Genomic DNA, 18834 nt, shown 5'->3' on the forward strand with positions numbered 1-18834 from the left:
ACCTGGCGATCAGGGGAAGGCGATGCCCCATCACACCTCTGCTGCTGCCACTGCCAGCAGCACAAGCCTCAGCTGGCCCTGGTTACCTGCACCTTGGGCCAGCCCTGGGTGGCTGGGGGGCTTACGGGGTTGGGAGATTCTGGAGGGGACTGGGTACCACCATCCTGTAGCTGTGGGCGCTGCCATCTTTGAGGGCATGGCAGTCAATTAGCATATTCCCTCCTTATTGGCTGTGGGCACCGCCATCTTTGCAATGGTGTGAGGGTTAATTAGCATATGCCTTCTTTATTAGATAGGATGGCCTTCATGAAATTGAAGGCAGAGCAGATTTTTACTGTAACTCTTTTAACATATATCTTTGGGGGGGGGGAGCAAGGGGGAGTGGTATAAAGCAGATATTTACCAAGATGCTTTTTTTATTTAGAGAGAGAGAGAGAGAGAGAGAGAGAGAGAGAGAGAGAGAGAAATATCGATGTGAAAAAGAAACATTGATCAGCCAGCTGCCTCCCACACACTCCCCATTCTCTTAAAAGAAAAATGCTGGTGAAACTGTCATTTCAGTAGGACCGAGAGGTTTCTGTAACCAGAGTCTTGATCACAGATGGGTGTGTAGAGCCTTCCATGTGGGGTGGACTCCTGCTCCTTGCAGAGTCAGCACAGAAGGTGCTCACCTGTGCACACAGGAGTCTGTGGGAGCCCTCCTCGGGGTGTCCTGACCTACACCAGGCAATTGTTTTCCAAAACCTGGATATACTATAGAGCAATTCTCCTTATCGATTTGACTGGCTAAACTATTAGTAACTGCTATTGCAAGAATAATTTACTTCCAGCTTTGAATTTTGTAGGTGGTTATATTTCATTGAATTTTTATTTATCACTTTTCCTGCATTCATTTGAGAAACTTACAAGCTTTGTGACATTAATATATGGCCCTAATTTATTAACATAATCTGTTAATATTGTTTCATTGTAATAGACATTAAGTATGCTTTCTTAACACTCTTGCTAAAATTACATCTTAAAATTGAAGTTGAGAAAAATTAAATGTGACTCAAGAACCACAGTCATGTGTGCCCCCAATTTTTATACGCAGACTATTACATTTTTAATCGTATTACATCCAGGGTGCTTTTAATTATGACAAGGAGCCAACCTAGCACTTTCAAGCTTCTGCCCTCCCAAAATATAGTCTAAAACACACACAGTGTTTGAGATGCCACCTAGCAATGTGTACACATGAATGCCATTCAGGAGAAGCTTAGAAATTTAAAATAAATTCAGGCTACAGTCACAGAGCGGCTCACCTAGGATACTGCCCAGCTTCCCTAACATGCGAGGCGTTTCACCCACACAAGTCTTTTTAATGCCATCTTTATCTGCTACGCGATGCATGAAATCTACTTTCGGTTTTAGAACTGCTAGCCACCTTTGACCCCTTTAGTGGAGACACAATGTGACCTTTCTATTGTCATCGGCTTTCATTCTCCTGAAAATTCTATGAATTTTTATTACAAGTTTTTTTTAAACCAAGCTGAGGCTTCAACAAATTACTTGACGCAGATGAGATGAAGTTGTTGAAGTGGGTGTTAGATAAGTTTTACAGCCGCGCACTGCCGAGGAGGCCGGCCCGTGTCCTGCAATGTCACCCGCCAGTAACTGCTGAGCCTACTATTGGATAAATACATCATTTTATGGAACATTGATTGTTCTATAAACCCAATGGAGTATTATGCTCTATGATCAAACCATTTAGATTGTGTGTAGAGCACAGAAAATGCCATATTCAGGATGGTACTAAAAGTGCCATTTGTGTATTTTATGGATGTCATTACAGGGGAAACTTCTCTCCGTAGGCCCTGTTTACTGCAAAATTTTTTAGTCTGTAATGACATTTTTCATTCACAACGTATGCCTTCAAGAGAGGGGGCCCTTGTTTTATTTGTTTCATTCGAGTTTACTGCACAAATTCTGTACATTTTAATTAAATGTAAGCTTAACAAAAGCATAAGGTATTTATTCTGTGGGAAAAAATGATGACAGTGAGGAGAGAATAGCACACACACAGCCAGGAAGCAGTCAGGGACTGAGCCCTGTCTGCAGCATCCCAGGGGCACAGCGGGCAGCAGACGGGAGCAGGGTTCAGGGAGGCGCGTGCCACTTAACCCCAGCACCTGCAGGGTGGGGTGTGTGCTGTCAGCCCTGGAGACTGGCTTCTCAACAAGGACGGGCTGGAAGGTGCCAGGCTGCAGGATGAGCTCTGGGAGAGGTGAGCCTGATTAGAAATCACTTCCCAAAGCAGGTTCTCAACCCTCCCAGAACCCTCCCACTCCCCCTGGGCTGTAAGTGTTCAGTGCACTTAGTACAAGCAGGGAGGGCAGTACCTCCGCTCTTGTGAAAGCAACTGAGCAGTGTGCTAGAATTTCATAAGCAGGCACTAGGCTGCATTTTTAGCTTCATTTGCACCTTCTCCACAAAGCCACGTACTGTCCTGTTGGAAATGGGTCCAAAAAGGACTGCTTCAGACACGCCAGCTATTAGCTGCTATTATTATCCTGAAATCTAACACTGTCTTTGAAAAATGTAAAGTGTAACAGATATTATTTTGGGCATCTGAGATCCATTAAAATGGGTGCGGGTCTGGGGCTATCATGGTGACTGAGCAGGTAAGGACAAACCTGTACGGCATTCCTGTTTTCCAAATACCACGCCCGTTGGCCGTTGGCACTGGTGAGCTTTCCAGTTCGTGTTTACTAGAAAGATCTCAGAATTTGAAGTTGATGTGCCCAATGAATTCTCGGGCACCATCCAGTTAGAATTTAAAGTCACAGAAGAGATTCGCATTAGTTTAAATGACACTTGAACCTCCACGTGGCTCAACATTAATTCATTACGGTCAGAATGGACGAATCTTCAGTGGCTGGATCTTTTTCAATCTGATTGAGGCTGTTACATTTTATAGGTGCTATTTTTCAAAGCAGTACTGACAGCACACGCAAAGTTATTAAATTGCTGAATCAAAAGATGGACCTGCACTCACGTTTATGAACTGTGCTGGGACAGCGAGGCTCGAGGGCGAGGTTAGGATGTTAGCATTGCTGAGCCTCAGCATACCACCTGACAGCAGTATTTACCCATGTGGTTTACTGTAATGGTCTAGAGGGGCCTCACCCACTTCCAGATGCAAATAAAATAAGTAGTTCAGGAGGGCACAATCGCCAGAGCTATGAAGGGCCCTGGGTAATTCTGCCCTGAGGGTCTCTGCCCAGTGCAGACTGCGGGGGAGACCACTTGGACCCTGCGTGCACTGGGCGCGAGCATTTCTTCAGAGGCAACTAAGAGTAAGATTTTCGTCTGTCCTAACCACAGTAGCTTCTCCTGTTGTCTAATGAAAAGGCAGTATGCTCTCTCCTGTAATTAATTGGGGAGGGGTGATTTGAAGGCTGTCTTCTTTACTTTTGTGTCCGTTTTTTTTTCCATACTCTAAATTAGTTTGAAAGTGACCTTGAAATTAAATTAAGTGCAGGGTGTAAGGAAGACAGAATGGGCAGGAACAGCAGGACCAAGTCCAGGGTATCGTGAAGGGGTAGCATGTCCCATCCCAGGAGAGGAGCTGCAGGCTTTCTGGAGCCATCTGGGGAGCCCAGCAGGCCAAGAGCTGGGGGTCCAGTGGACAGCACACAGACCAAGGTCAGCAGTGCCCCGCCCACCCAACCTGGTCTCTGACCTCCGAAGAGAAAGAGTCAGGGAGGGTCAAAGCTGAGAGGATGACAGTGAGCAGCCCTTTCTCGGTAGGATCCCAGTGCTTTAACCTGGTCTCATGATTCTTCTGACCCCGAATCTGCCTGAGGCCGGGTGCTTTTTGTTAAGCAGGAGGGTCGGGTAGGGGATCCCTATAGCAGGGCACAACAGGCAGGTCCATGTAATCATGGGGCTGATTCCCACAAAGCTCTCCTGATGCTCATATAACCTCAAGACAGTCTGCAGAGCCCTAGGGGAGCTGGCTGGTGGCCTCCTTAGTGGTCCTTGTTGTCTTCACTCTGCTAGGTGAGTAAACGAGAAATCAGAGGCTCACTCCAGCTTGTGGAGCCGTTTATTTTTATTTTGTCCAATTACAGTTGACATGCAGTATCTTTTGTATCCATTTCAGGTGTGCAACATAGCAGTTAGATAGTCGTATACTGTAGAAGTGTTTCCCCCAGTATTTCTAGTTCCTACCTGCCACCATACATAGTTATTACAATATTACTGACTGTATTTCCTGTGTATTTCAACTACCAACCTGTACCCCTCAATCCCATTACCTTTTTCACCCGGTCTCCCACCCCACCCCCACCCTCTGGCAATCACCAGTCCAATCTTGTCTCTATGAGTCTGCTTTTGTTTTGTGTATTTTGTTCTTTAGATTGAATATATGAGTGAAATCATATGGTACTTGTTTTTCTCTGACTGACTTATTTCACTTAGCATAATACTCTCCAGGTCCATCCATGCTGTTGCAAATGGTAGGGTTTTGTTCTTTTATCTGTGGCCATATAGTATTCCATTGTGTAAATGTACCACAGCTTTTTTATCCCCTCACCTACTGATGGGCACTTGAGCTATTTCCAGATCTTGACTATTATAAATAATGCTGCAGTGAACATAGGAGTGCATATATTCTTTCAAATTAGTGTTTTGAGTTTCTTCAGATATAGTCGCAGAAGTGGAATTGCTGGATCATAAAGCAGTTCCATTTTTAATTTTTTTAGGAAGCTCCATACTGGTTTCCATGGTGGCTGCACCAGTTTGCATTCCCAGCAGCAGTGCATGAGAGTTTCTAGGTGGCCATTTTCCTAGAATCATGGATGTTTTGTCACCTCAGTTGAAGGTTTGATCCCCGCGTCCAGCTGGGGAGCATGCGGGAGGCAACCAGTCGATGTTTCTCTCCTAGATCGATGTTTCTCTCTCTCCCTGCCCCCCTTCCACACTCTCTCTAAAGATCAGTGGAGGTGGGGGTAATGTCCTCGGGTGAGGATTACAAAAAAACACATTAAAGGGAGTAAAGTGGAATATTTCTATAATGTAGTTGCCACTGAAATATGGAAATAATGGGAATCACTTATAGATCATTCTCATGTAGGAAGGAAGGTGGTGATATTAAGGAAACCAATAGAAATTTTGAGACTTAAAGAAAAAAATAGGAACTCTCTTTGAGGAGTCAGTCTCTTTTTTAATGAAAATAAAGATTATACTTTTCATTCATATTTCCAGTTACTAAACATCAGCCTGCATCGTGGATGACACTGGGGAAGGCAAGTGTGCACTCACCTGGGCCCCTGCCTGAGGCCTGATATCCCGCCTTGCCTGGTGTTGGCCCTCAGTTCCCTGCCCATGGTCCCAGCTTTGCTTCTGGAACTTCCTGTCCGCAAAGCAGAGTGCAGCCCAAGTCTCCAGCCCTGAGAGCTGGGAGCCCTGCCGCAGCCCCATCCTGTCGGGCCCGGTGGCCCATGGCAGGACAAGCAGGCGGCTTTTCACTGAAGTTTGTGTCTGAAGCATGGTTGATGCTCAGTAAATACTTGCTGTGTTGTCCTCACGCAGCTGTTTATTGATGGCATATTTTTAGAATCTGATATGCAGGGCTTTCATTCTTTTGGCTGAGTACACAAATATATACCCTGTCTAATATTTGGACATTAAAAGAAGATTTTCCTCTGGGTCCAAAGACACTGCTGCTGACTGTACTGAACTTCACTTCCCTCCAGTGGCTGACAGTCTTAGAAATGACAGCAGGTGAGGGAGCCTGGCTCCCTCCCAGGCACTGGAATGCAAACACAGGTAAGAGTTGTAGGGGGCAGTCAGAGCAGGATGTGGGAAGGGCCTGCGCCTTCACAGCTATATTCGCTCTTGAACCAGGAGCACCTGCCAGGCCCCTGGGTGGCTGCCTCTGTGGGATCCCAGCCAGGAAAGGACACCGCTCCTGAGCTGGGTTCACAGTGATGTTTCTTTGAGGTTCAAAAGCATCTGCGGGAGAATTGTTTTACTTTTAAGAATAAACTCATTCGCTGGCTCTAACTAGCCCTGTCTCCCACAGGCATAGTTTCCAAGTCCTACGAATGCCGTTTGAAGGGCCAAGGCGCCACGTTCGTGGAGACGGACAGCCCGTTCACTGCAGCCGCGCTGGCAGAGGAGTCCCCGGTCAAAGACAGGCCCCTGCGCAGTGGCCGGCGGGCAGCGGCAGCGCCCGAGCAGGTGCAGCAGGTCATCATTATCCAGGGCTACGACGGGGAGTTCGCCCTGGATGCCTCCGTGGAGGAGACGGCTGCGGCCACACTGCAGACGTTGGCACTGGCCGGCCAGGTGGCCCGCGTGGTGCACATCACGGAAGACGGCCAGGTCATTGCTGCGAGCCCCAGCGGAGCCCACATGGGCAGTGGGGCATCGGGGCCCGTACTGCCGGAGCAGATGGCGGAGGAAGCCACCCAGGTGGTGGTGGTGGGGGGCTCAATGGAAGGTCACGTGGCCGAGCCCCTCAGCCCTGGTGGTGCAGTGATACAGCAGGTGACCAAGCAGGAGATCCTAGACCTCAGCGAGGGCGCCATCCCCCAGCCTGACCCGGCCTCTGCCCTGGATGCCCTGCTGTGTGCGGTCAGTGAGTTGGGAGGGGCAGATGGCAGGGCTGGGCCTGTGGACAAGGGCAGAGCTGGCCACAGAGATGTGCTGGTCCAGCTGCCCGGGCAGGAGGTGCCTCCCGCTGAGGCCGCCGAGGTCCACGTGTTCCCGGACATGGAGGGGAGCCCAGCCACCATGGAGCCCATGGAGGTCCTGACCCAGGTGGTGCAGCCCTCTGCTGTCGTCGCCTCACAGGAGCGCGCCCAGGTGGCCTTCAAAAAGATGGTCCAGGGCGTCCTTCAGTTCGCTGTGTGTGACTCAGCCGCGGCCGGGCAGCTGCTGAAAGAGGGCGTCACCCAGGTCATCGTGAACGAGGAGGGCGCGGTCCACATGCTGGCCCGGGAGGGCTCGCAGATCGTCATGCAGGAGGCGGGGGCCCCTGGGCAGCATGCGGAGCTGGCCGAGCAGGACGGGGAGATCTCACAGATCATTGTCACCGAGGAGCTGGTCCAGGCCATGGTTCGTGAGTCCGGTGGCAACTTTCCGGAGGGCGCAACCCATTATATTGTGACCGAACTGCCCCCCGGGGTGCAGGATGAGACGGCCATGTACTCCCACACTGTGATAGAGACAGCAAACTCGCAGGAGATCCTGCAGGCGGGGGCCATGGTCCCCAGTGGGACGGAACAGTTGACAAGCATGGTCATTTACACCCAAGAGGGCTCCCCGGCAGCCGCAGTCATTCAGAGCCAAAGAGAGAGTCACGAACTCCAAGAAGCCTAAGGCAGAGGTCATGTGTGGAAAGATCAGCACATGTGGACACAGTGATCCCTGCCCAGCAATGAGTGTAGCTCAGAGGAGCACCAGACACACTCTCCGTCCGAGGTTCACTGCTGCTTAAAAGCGCGCAGTCCCAGGACGCCCCAGTGGAGGGATGAGAGCCGTGCAGCCAGCGGGCCAGCGGCAGAGCTGCACATGGAGGCAGCGCCCTGCACCCCAGATCTGCTCACCGTTCGGTTCTTTTGTTAAAGGTCTTTCCCTCTGTTATATCTATTGTGCCGAGGAGAATCTGAGTTTTCTTTTCTGCATCACCACCACCACCCCCCCCACCCCCCCACACACACACACATACATACAAATGTTTTCCCATTTCAGTTCTCAAAGGGCCGTGCCCCACTGGTGGACGTGTAAGCACAGTGTGTTTGTGGCTTGAGACCTGTCTGCTCGGCAACCCAGCATGTAGCCGTATACACATTTTATTCTATATTCGGTTAAAACTGCAACTGCAAGTATTACTGTCTTGATGTAACCCACCCCTGTTCATTTTGTTGAAATGTGTCCCCAGACCAAAGGAAGCCTGTCATTCATCTCCCGCGTCAGTTTGCTCTCTTCAGACATGGCAGGTGTGTTCAGAGCTCTGGTTGCCTTCTGCTTAAAAGAACCTTCTAAAGCCTGTGGTTAAGGAAAGCCTTGGAGTTCATGTTTCATTAAAATGCACCCTGTTTTAGTCAACCCAATGCTTCTAATTTTGACTTCATTTCATATAATAAAGTCTCTATATGAAACACGCACTCTGGAAAATACTGTTCATACCAATATTTTGCTTTTTATAACACGTTCATATCTATGTCACTGTTGAGGGATTTATTTGTAATTTATGTCAGTGTGAGACTGACGTTAAACATTACCAACAGGAAGCCCCACCTGCGGCCCGCCTTGACCCGCGTTGTCTGTGAGGCTCTGGGTCCACTGCAGCTGTGGAGCGCAAGGTTACGTCCCAGTCATTTGTTTCTTGATAAAATTGCTCTTCTTCCTTTTCCAAAATTGTAAAATGATCCACTCCCCCCATGCACAGGTTGTTTTGTTCTGTTTCTTTTTTCTTTGAAATAAAACTATCGCATTAAAGAGAATGATGATGTTGTATTTCCAGCAGTCAACCAATGGGCACCTGTGAAAAGTAACCAGAGCTCGCGCCTCTGTCTGACACAGGCTTCCCCTCCATCTGCCCACTGTCGGTGTACTGGCTCCTCACGGGCACCTCCACGGCCTGGTGGGCACAGGACCCAGGCAGGTTCTGGTGACAGTAATGTCTTCTGTCATGGTTAATATCTAAAAACTGTGAAGAACAGACATGAGGAAAGGAAGAGAGAATGGTCCCTTTTTAGTTTAATTAGAAGTACCATTTAGAACACCTTTCTGAATGGACTGGGAGCAGGGGGATGAGCTTCCCCGAGAAGCCGAGCCCTCTGCCCTGAGAGCCCAACCTTGTCTCTGTGAGTTGGAGTCCGCCTGTCCTAGGGCCACCGCCCTTTACACAGCCACTCCTCCCCCAAAAAACAAAAGGTAAGATTTCAAGTTCAACACTGAGATTCATAATTAGTTGAGTATGACTTGCTCATGTTCCTTAAAAATGGCAGGGCGAGTCAGTTCTTAAACACTGTCTCCAGCAAACAGTGGCAGGATCAACTCCGTTTGTTATCAGGATAAAGGTGACCTTTACAAACTGGTGCCCCTCTCCAGGCTTCTCATACATGTTAATAATAATAAAAAAAAAAGTCAGAGAGAGAGAGCAAAAAGAGAAAGGAGGGGGCATGTTTTCCACTGGAAATATTTCTTCATGCTCATCCCTGTTCATGGTAGCTGTGGTCGGCGCGATGCTAATTCCTCCCTGTGCTCAGGCCTGTACCGCTAACCTTTCTGCCGCAGTCCAGGCTGTTGACACTGACACGCTGCAGTTTACTGTGTGTGATTTATTTAGGATAAATATGTCTCAGGTGGCATTTAATCCTTCATCAAACCAGTGTAGCCTGCAATGTCAAACCAGCAATCACATTGTACACACAATGAAAAGAGCAGGCCTTTGCATAAAAATAAAACTGTGCAGAAGGTGTTTTGAGGCTCAGAAGGATTGCGACGGATTCAGTGGGCATTGTTTCCTATAATCACCGCTGGAGCTGGGTTAATAGTACGTCTCTTCTCACAGCACGACCATAGGCACAGAAGGGACCAAGGAGCCTACACACAAGCGTGTGCCTTGGAATAATGAAGTGTGGCCGCTATGCTCAGGGCACGGTCACCCAGCACATTTTATCCACGAAGGAAACATGGCCAGGTTACTGCTTTTATTGAACTTTTTGTTGGAGAATATAATAGAACCTTAAAGAAGTAAAAAACAAAGCAAACAAAATATTGCCTTGGAGGCTATAATTCAGACAGGCCACTTCGGTGTTAAGCTATATCCAATTAAGTGACTGTACCTCAGGGATGTTTGGCTTGCAAGGAAGACCAGCTGCCCTGCCCAAGTCAGCAGAGGCATGGTTTAGATTTAAGGCCCTACGGCGGAAGTTGGCCACTGCTCCCTGTGTATGGTACAGAATTATGGAATGGAGGTTGCCATAAGAAGCAAGTTTTGGCCACATAAGGCCACTTTAATGAGATACTGTGACTCAGGTGTCCTTCTGGTGGCTACAGGCCTTGGTGACCAGTTGGATCTGAGGGAGGAGACACCGAACATCTCCCACCACACCACAAACACACAGGCAGACCCACATCACCTGATAAGTGCAAAGAACATTCTGTATGTGGCTTGGTTTGCTTCAAAAACTAAGCAAAAGTGCTAAGAATGTGTTAGTAGCACTGAAAGCTCCACTGTCATGTATCAGCTCCGTCCTGAAATGTGGATCCTGAGTCCAAGAAGAGAGATGGCTAAGGATCCTTGGTGGATCCAGACTCAGTTACCTCATAGATGTCAGTGGAGAGCCATTGCGGCCCAGGCTGAGTGAGTCATGATGAAGAACCATCAAGGCCCAAGCCTGGCCAGGACCAGGCCAAAATTCACAGTTCCGACCCACCACTCCCTCTAGAACAGCAGTTCTCAACCTGTGGGTCACAACCCCTTTGGTGGTCGAACAACCCTTTCACAGGGTTCACCTAAGACCATCCTGCATATCAGGTATTTACATTATGATTTATAACAGTAGCAACATTACAGTTATGAAGTAGCAACGAAAATAATTTTATGGTTGGGTCACAACATGAGGAACTGTATTTAAAGGGCCAGAAGGTTGAGAACCACTGCTCTAGAAACAAGAGCCCCTCTGCCCAATAGCACAGCATCTAGAAAATTCTGTGATCATTGAGCAACATTCACATTTCCCAAGTCTGGCAAGCTTTGTTTTCCTAAACATAAACTAATTGCATAAGGGAAAACGGGGAAGAACCAGCCTAGAGTCCTAACCCAGAGTGGGTTGTGGGGAGAGAATTAAGGAACAAGAAAGGCCATTTATTTAGCAAACTAAGAAAAAAGAACTTAAGTTTTCACTTATTTTACTGTTTAATATTAGCCCATAGTTTAAGAGAGCATGGGGCTCACTTAAGCAACCTTCTCCTGTTCGTCTTGGTGAAGAATACAATTCGTTTTGTTCTCCTCGAGGGTGATATCATTTTACATGAAGGAAAAAGTTAGCTCAGATGGCAGTTATAGGTTTCGGAAGCACCTTCTAATCAGGGATTGGTGATTCATTCTTAGCTTCAGCAGGCGATCCATCTGACATGTAAGGGGAAAAATTAGCAGCTGTCACTGCATGACGAGTTAATTTCCTGATAGGCCTGACACTGAAAAGCCATTTGGAGATGTGGCACCGGCTGATGAGAAAACCTGGCACTGCTTTATAATTGGAGATGAAGAAAGGGCAGAGAAGCAGTCTGGGGAGGGGCCACGGTCCACACGTGGGTTGGAGGAGTGGTGCTGATGGAACAGAAAGAGAAAACAGGCCCTCAGTGCCCACAGAGGGAGGTCCCAATCAGCGAGGTGCCAACATCTGTTCCAAAGCCCTGAGAAGTTCAGGCATCGATGCCACAGGTAGTGCAGAAGACGGCAGTGGGGTTGGGGCTGAAACAGGCCCCTCCCTCTACCTGACCTCTGCAGCCAGGCAGGTACCTATCCAAACTTCCTAATCTAAGAGATAACTAGAAGCTTTTTCTTCTGGAGGAATCTAAACAGAAAGGCTCTGGGGCTGTGGACACAGCAAAGAGTCGGGGGAGAGGGAGGAGAGTTGTACCATGTATACAATGTTATTGGAAGAAGTTCTATATACTGACCTCCGTAGTCACTCCCCAACTGGGCTCCTGTGCCATGGAAACCAAATATGTGGCCCCTGGTAGAATACTGGAGGGTCTTTTCTGGAGAGACTGCACCACCCTAGCTAGATCTCCACAGATGCATATTTGAGGATTTGCCAGTGAAAAGGCCAGCTGCAGATCTGTCTGTACTGTGGCCGACCACCAAGCCCCACACAGAGCCTCCACCAGCTTAGTGCCTTACTTAAATATGGGCATAAGGCCCAAACCAACATGAATAAAAAAGATCAAAAATGAATGGGGGTGGAGGAATTCACATTTACAGAAATTTTCAAAAACTGCATTTAGATAATAATATGTGCTTCCATGAAATAACAGATGTTTGTATTTTAAAAAAAGGAACAGTAAGAGAACAAGAAAGAACTCCAGGAGATTAAAGTAGATGCTATTTTTTAAAAACTATTTAAAAAATTGGAAGATAAAGTCCTCAGAAAATAAGACCAAAAGACAAAGAAATGGAATATAGGAGTTTAAAAAAAAATGATAGTATCGAAGACCTACAACTGACTAAGAGAAGATCTAGGAAGAGAAAACAGGGAAAACAGAAATAAGGAAATTATCAAAGAATTAAGTCAAGAATATTTACCAGACTGAGGGATATGATTTTCTAGCTTGAAAGAACCCATTAAGTATCCAGCAAAATGAATGGGAAGGATCCATGAAATTCCAGAAACCCAGAATAGGCAGAGAAAAAGAAAAAAGGTCACACATGGGAAGTCAAAATGGCATCAGACTTCTAAAAACAGTCCTGGATACTAAAGGAGGGGGAAAAAAAAGGAGTATCTTCAAACTCCTAAGGCCGCGGTTCTCAACCTGTGGGTCGCGACCCCTTTGGCGGTCAAACAACCCTCTCACAGGGGTCGCCTAAGACCATCCTGCATATCAGATATTTACATTATGATTCATTACAGTAACAACATGACAGTTATGAAGTAGCAATGAAAATAATTTTATGGTTGGGTCACAACATGAGGAACAGCATTTAAAGGGCCAGAAGGTTGAGAACCACTGTCCTAAGGGGAAATTTTTATTATCAAAGAAGAATTCTATATCCTGCTAAACTGTCCCTCAAGTATAATGGTAGAATAAAGACATGGTCAGATACCCAGTCTCTCCATAGATTTACCTCTTAGGTATCCTTCCAAGGGTTATGCTTATTGGAGAAGATAAAGGGAGGCTCTGTGAAAAGGAAAAGAGAACTGTTAGATGACTTAGTGATTCATTTGCATGGAAAATACATCATGAAGATTTGAATAGTTTGGAAAGAATGAGTAACCACTTTTAAAAAAGTAAGCCAATAAAAACAGTAAAGTGACATTAATGCCAGAAAAAGTAAACAGGTATATAAGACAGAAGTCAAATCAACTGTGAAAAACATTTACAGGGTCATAATAGGCACTCTGGAAATTAGTTTCTCAAAGACTGTACTATAATTAAGCTGGGAGGATAAGGGGGCAGGAGTGGCTAAGAGGAGAGGAAGTACCTCATCCTCATGGGTCCCAATGGGCATTAATAGACAATGTCTCAGGTTTGACACATCAATCTGAGTGTCAGTAAATTGCAAGAGCCATTTCCTGACTAGATGGCAAACTAGCATGGGCTACCACCGCCCTTCCTAGAGAAATGACGGAGCAGGAGTGAGGAAGTTGTAGCAACCTGCTGTCATGGCTGTTTGGAGCTGGGTGTTTGGGTAGAGAGAGGGCTGAGTCTAGGGTGCAGGGCAGCCACAGCCATTGTACGAGGAAAGCTTAGAGGAGAGCAAAGCTTCTGGCACTCTCTGCAGACTCCTGAGGTGGGTGAAGAAGGGGACAGCCTTGGGGGAATTGGCAGCTTAAATCCGAGTTCTCCACCCAGGGTATTACCCTTAGTATCTGAATAGCTATGGTTGTCTGAACATTTTTTAAAGTAGGTAAATTTGGTTAATGGTGATGTAAGAAGTGAATAGTTCTGTGTTTAAAAATAACTAAATAAGAACATTTCTCCTTCCAGGAAGCCAAGCACGTGAAAGGATTCCCACTTGGCTTGCATCCTGGGCTGGGAGTTGGCTCTTGGCCATGCCTGTCTGCCCCTCTGCCCTGAAGAATGAGCCCAGAGATGCCTGGCACTGGCCATGGAGCAAGATGTCCAAACAAAGAGAGATTTTCAGTCCACAGCCTGTGGAGTGAGAGCGTTTCATTTCCCCCGTCTCTGATGTGTGTGTTAGAAACACCCCCTCCCTTGCCCCCATTATTGGAAAGTAATTGAGTCAGTTGCTTCAAATGGACTGATGGTAATTCCTACCAATTATCGGTATAATAATCATCTTGGCCATGTTTAGTTATCTGAGCAAGAGACTAAATTGCATACTATTGCATACCAAATAACTTTTATAATATGTATTTAAATAGTCAGAAGTGGCCAGAAGCCACCCCTACCTCTTCATGTTTCAGATGGTTCCCCTGACACCCTCTGCCATCTTGAGTCTATTTGCACATCCCCATTGGAAGGCATAAGAGGGAGAAGCGGGCCCTATAAATATGCTCTAACCAAGAAAGGAGGAACCGCCAGGACAGGAGAACATCGTAGGATAGAACCTTCATGCGCCCCATGATCTTGGGCGCTGCACTCATGGAGAAGAATGGACTCAGGCGGGCCATTGAGTTTTCTTCGTGGTTTTGGTTACTAAAACTGTCGTCGTTGCTTTGTTTTTGGCAGTTGGGGTGGAAGGGTCCTCCAGCCTAAGCAGCACTGACTTCCAGAGTGGGCCGTCGCTGAAGGTGTTCAACAGCCGCCGATCGCCTCAGTGACCCTTGGGGCACCCAGTCCCCTGATCTGGATTCTGCATCTGCTCCACCTGAAAAATATGTTGTATCAGGGCAGTGGTCTTATGGGTGATCATCTCTCCGCAGGCAATCGGCTCACAAAGGCTTTCGGCGTGGGCGGCCCTGGCAGTCAGACATCCCAGCAGTGGTAGGAAGGAAGCAGTCCTGGTGGCCCAGCCTGGGGAGGGTGGGGTGCCTTTTCCCTGGCATCATGTTTCACAGGAAGGACCTCTGCTGGAATCACGTCCTGGTCTCCTACCTGCTCGCTCACTCTGCCCCAGTGTTGTTCATGGAGCCAGTCCAATGAGTCTGGGAGAACCAGCAATTCGCTTTCCTTTCTTACCTCTTCTCTCCTGAGTAACTGCTCTGCTCTGCGGAGCCAGATTTCCCAGACGGGTGGGTGACCCGAGGCCTACACTGGGCTGGAGGGACCGGGCAAGTTAGCAGTCTTCTTAGCCTTGGGTCTAAAGCCACGTCCTCCAATCAGCTTATTAGCAGTGTAGCCTTTGGCATCCTGTTTCTCCATTGGTCCTGAACGTGGAATAAAAAGAAAAGGACATTATCTTTTGGCTCTTTAGCTCCCCGAGGATGGACTTCTGAGGGTCCTCCCCACAGTACAGCAGTACATAACACTGAAAGTTAGACCTCAGGTTTCCACCCCGAAACCTGGGTCCGCACAGTAAGAAGAGTGAAGAGAGAACATGAATGTCTCCACCACCGAGACATGCTATCCAAACAGTGGAACTAACCGGGTCCCCTGGAGCTTGGGTCAGGGTCTAGAAAGGGTCCCAGGGCTCCTCAGTTCTCAGACTGCCTGGGTCCCCACATGGCTGCTCTCCTGCCCCCAAACCTCCCCCCCCACCTTGCCCCAGCGAGTCCCCAGGGGCTTTGCCATGCCCCAGCCCACGTTACAGCCCCCTGTGCTTCTGTGTGAATCGTGCTCAGCAGCCTTGGGCAGCATTTCTCAAAGTATGTCTCCTAAGCCAGGGATTTTGAAATTGTTTTGACTGTGATCCACAGAGAAGCATGTATTTCTTATGACGACCGCATGATGCATATACACACATAAATGTCGATAACGGGAAGAAGTTTCACAAAACCGCTCTTACCCTCACTCCCGGGACACACCCCGAGGCTGTCCATTCTGTTCCATCTAATTTGGGTGCAACTGCTTGTCACAGTTCCCTCGATCAAATTCAGGACACACCAGTGAGTCCCAGCCTGCTCTGGAAGTCACTGCCTTGGCACCGCTGGCATCCGAAGTCCTTAGAACTTCATTAAAATACGGCTTCTGGGACTCACCCCAGGAGGACCCAGGAGTCTACATTTTAATACAAATCTCAGTGGGGCGTTGTTTGTTTGAAAATGGATGCTTTGGTGAGCGCTAAAGTCTTTCAATAAGAAGCCCTTCATGAGCCTTAGTGAATTTTGTTCATTGATAATTGTCTTTTAATGTCTCTGTAAACATTCACCCATGAAATGCTGTCTGGGTTGATATAGCAAAGCTCTCACAAGAGTGCCGGTCAGAGAACAAGTGCTCGCTTGAGCCACTATCATCATCATCACCACGGCCCTCTTAAATACAACTGTTGACCACACACACCTGCTCTTTCCGGAAGTTTCCCCACCCCGTAGATGGTGCCTGGATCTCTCAGTGCTTCAGCAAACGCCAGGAGCCACCCTGGGCCTCCAGCCCCTCACGGTACTAAAGGGGGCTCCAAAGCCCACAGTCTCCCAGCGTCCACAGCCACCACCTCGTTCCGGCCGCCGTCTCTGCCTCACTTGCTGCTTCTGTTCCTTCCCCACAATCCAGGATGCCCTTTTACAGCAAACACCCTCTCACAGTGGCTGTGGCCAGGCTTCCGGGGCAGCTTAACCAGTGGTCCTGGCTCAGGGTCCCAGGAGCTCCCAGTCAAGGTGTTGCAGGGGCTGCTGTCCCCGAAGGCTGGACCCAGGTTGGAGGCTCCTCTTCCCAGCTGGCGCGCTCCCCTGCGTCTCCGCCGGGGCCTGCCTGAGGCTGCTGGGTGTCCTCAGCACAGGGCAGCATCTTCCCCAGACAGCGTGCCGGAGAGAGTGGAGAGAGCCAGGCAGCAGTGTTTGTGACCTGCCCTCAGGGTCACACCCTGGCACTGCTGCTTGTTGGGAGTGACTCCCCACCTCCACTCAAGGGGAGCGGACTTGACTCCACCTTTTGGAAGGAACATCAAAGAATTTGTGGCCACTTTCTACAGCCTTGCTAGAAGACCCGAGTGACGCCCACCTTTTGGTTCCCGAGCACGCCCAGCTCACTGAGCATCCCACCCCCTGGCTACACAGGCCTATGGGCTGTGGCTCTGCAGGGCCAGTTCTTCTTGTCACTGGGTCTCAGCCCCACGCCCTGTCCCTCTTGCTGCAAGGCCCTTCCCGGTGGGTGACTTTAAGTAGTCCCTCACCTATGAGTGTCAGGAAGTCCCTTGCCTGGTGCTGCTCCGTGTGCGTCTGCCGTGGACTGAGCTGTGGAGAGCAGGCCGCTCTCGCCATCACCAGGCCTCCACACGGGAGCGAACGGCTGTCCGGCCACGGCCCCGAGGCACCGCTTCCGTCTGCAATAGAGGGACCTGGAAAACACGTCTGGAAACCCCAGCCCCTGCTTTGGGAACTCCGGGGGATGAACGAGGAAGCTGCTACCTGTCTAGGTCAGAAGCGATGCTGAGAGCGCCTTCTCTTTCCTTCTGGCTCAGCGCCAGACCCTCCTACGGCGGTCTTTCCCATGTGACAAGTGACGTCATTGACATGACTCCCACAGAACAAACTTGTGTATGTTTTCATCTAGTAATTTGAGTGCAAAGCTATATTTTTATACCTAGTCTCTAAATTTCTGGGAAAATTGCTCACACCCCACGAAATAAGAAATTGAATCCCAGTGAAGTAAAAGCACCACCCAACAATGAATTTGAGAAAATCAAGGTGCTTGTTTTTCAAATGAACTGAGGGAAGCTGACAATACATTCTTTTCCGAGGAGCCATTATTTTGCTGGAAAGATTCACCTTTCCTTGAGGATGTTATCCAGAACAGACCAACGAAACCGCACAGAGCATTTCGTTTACAAACACCCTGTGCTCCTCCTCGGAGGCAGGCCGCGTGGTCCGGTGCTCCTGCCGGCCTTCAAGCAGCACACTCGCCCCGTCATCTGCTCTCGTGGGAACAACCGCCAGCTTTCTCCTCCGTAAAAGTCTCTTTAATTTTGAGAACTTCGCTACTAATCGCATTCCCTGTGCTAATGATCCTAACCTTCCACAAAATGACTTCTCTCCTGTCAGCCTTCATTTTACATCTCGCTCTTTCCTCGCTCACCCTTTTTCTCTCAGATTTCCCATTTTTCAAGCCACTTCAGGCTGCTGGGTCTCCGCTCCTCCTTCCTGTCTCAGATTGCCTATTACCTATTGCAAAGGTCATTTTAAGTGTAATTCGGCTTAAATTACTTTATTTTCTAATCGACATTTTTTTCTCTTCTCTTTGTCCCTCTCTAGCCCCTCCTGCCCACTCCCGTGCTCACCCCCTCTAAATCTCGGTTTTCAAGGACTTCTCTCTTCCTAATAGCTCTCTGTGGAGTTGGATGGAAGTGATTCCTTAGATCTGCTGTTTTAAAGGATAGATTTATGTCTTCATAGCCTGGCCATGCAGGGTTGGGGAGGCATATTTCTAGGATAAGTGAAAACAACAATAGAAATCCTGCCGTGAATCTGGAAGACCCCAAATATAAAATCCACTATCTTCTCAGAGGATTAGGAATTTGTAGTGGAGATGCCAAATTCTAAACCCCAGCAACTTTCAGAACTAAATGAGGCTCATCAAATGGCTTCATCCCATTGGGTCTTGGGGTGTGTGTACATGTGTACATGTGCATGCATATGTGTATGTGCGTGCATTTGTGTGTGTTCATATGGGAGCCTGTGTGTATGTGCTCGTGTGTGCATCTGTTCATATGGAACTCTTATGTGTGTGCACAACCCATGTGTGTGCATGCATGTGTGTGTGCTAATATGTGAGTATGAATAGGAGTCTGTGAGAGAGTGTGTGTACATGTGTATATGTGTGCATTTGTGTGTGTTCATATGTGAGTATACATGGTAGTTTATGTGAGAGTCTGTGTATGCCCGAATGTGCTGATGCTGTGTGAATGTGTATGTGAGTGCAATGTAAGTGCCTGTCTATGGGGAAAGCAGAAATCCATCCAGTGGGCTCCCTGGCTTTGGGGGATCTGCCTCTGAGCTCCTGTGACATTACCCCTCCAGCTGGCTCTTTCCAGAAGGTTCTGTTCGCAGC

At 48.3% G+C, this 18834-nt stretch overlaps 1 protein-coding gene across 1 annotated transcript in view; it reads left to right on the forward strand.

Annotated features, from left to right (window-relative positions):
• The window catches only part of ZNF407 (zinc finger protein 407), a 411369-nt gene extending 402871 nt beyond the window's left edge, over positions 1-8498 (forward strand). The window contains exon 9 of the mRNA XM_059706377.1: positions 6071-8498. Within this exon, the coding sequence (XP_059562360.1) occupies positions 6071-7371 (1301 nt within the window). The 3' untranslated portion in view covers positions 7372-8498. The remainder of the gene's footprint in view (positions 1-6070) is intronic.
• The last annotated feature ends 10336 nt before the right edge of the window (positions 8499-18834 follow it).

Source organism: Myotis daubentonii, chromosome 8, assembly GCF_963259705.1.
Source record: "Myotis daubentonii chromosome 8, mMyoDau2.1, whole genome shotgun sequence".
Lineage (NCBI taxonomy): Eukaryota > Metazoa > Chordata > Mammalia > Chiroptera > Vespertilionidae > Myotis > Myotis daubentonii.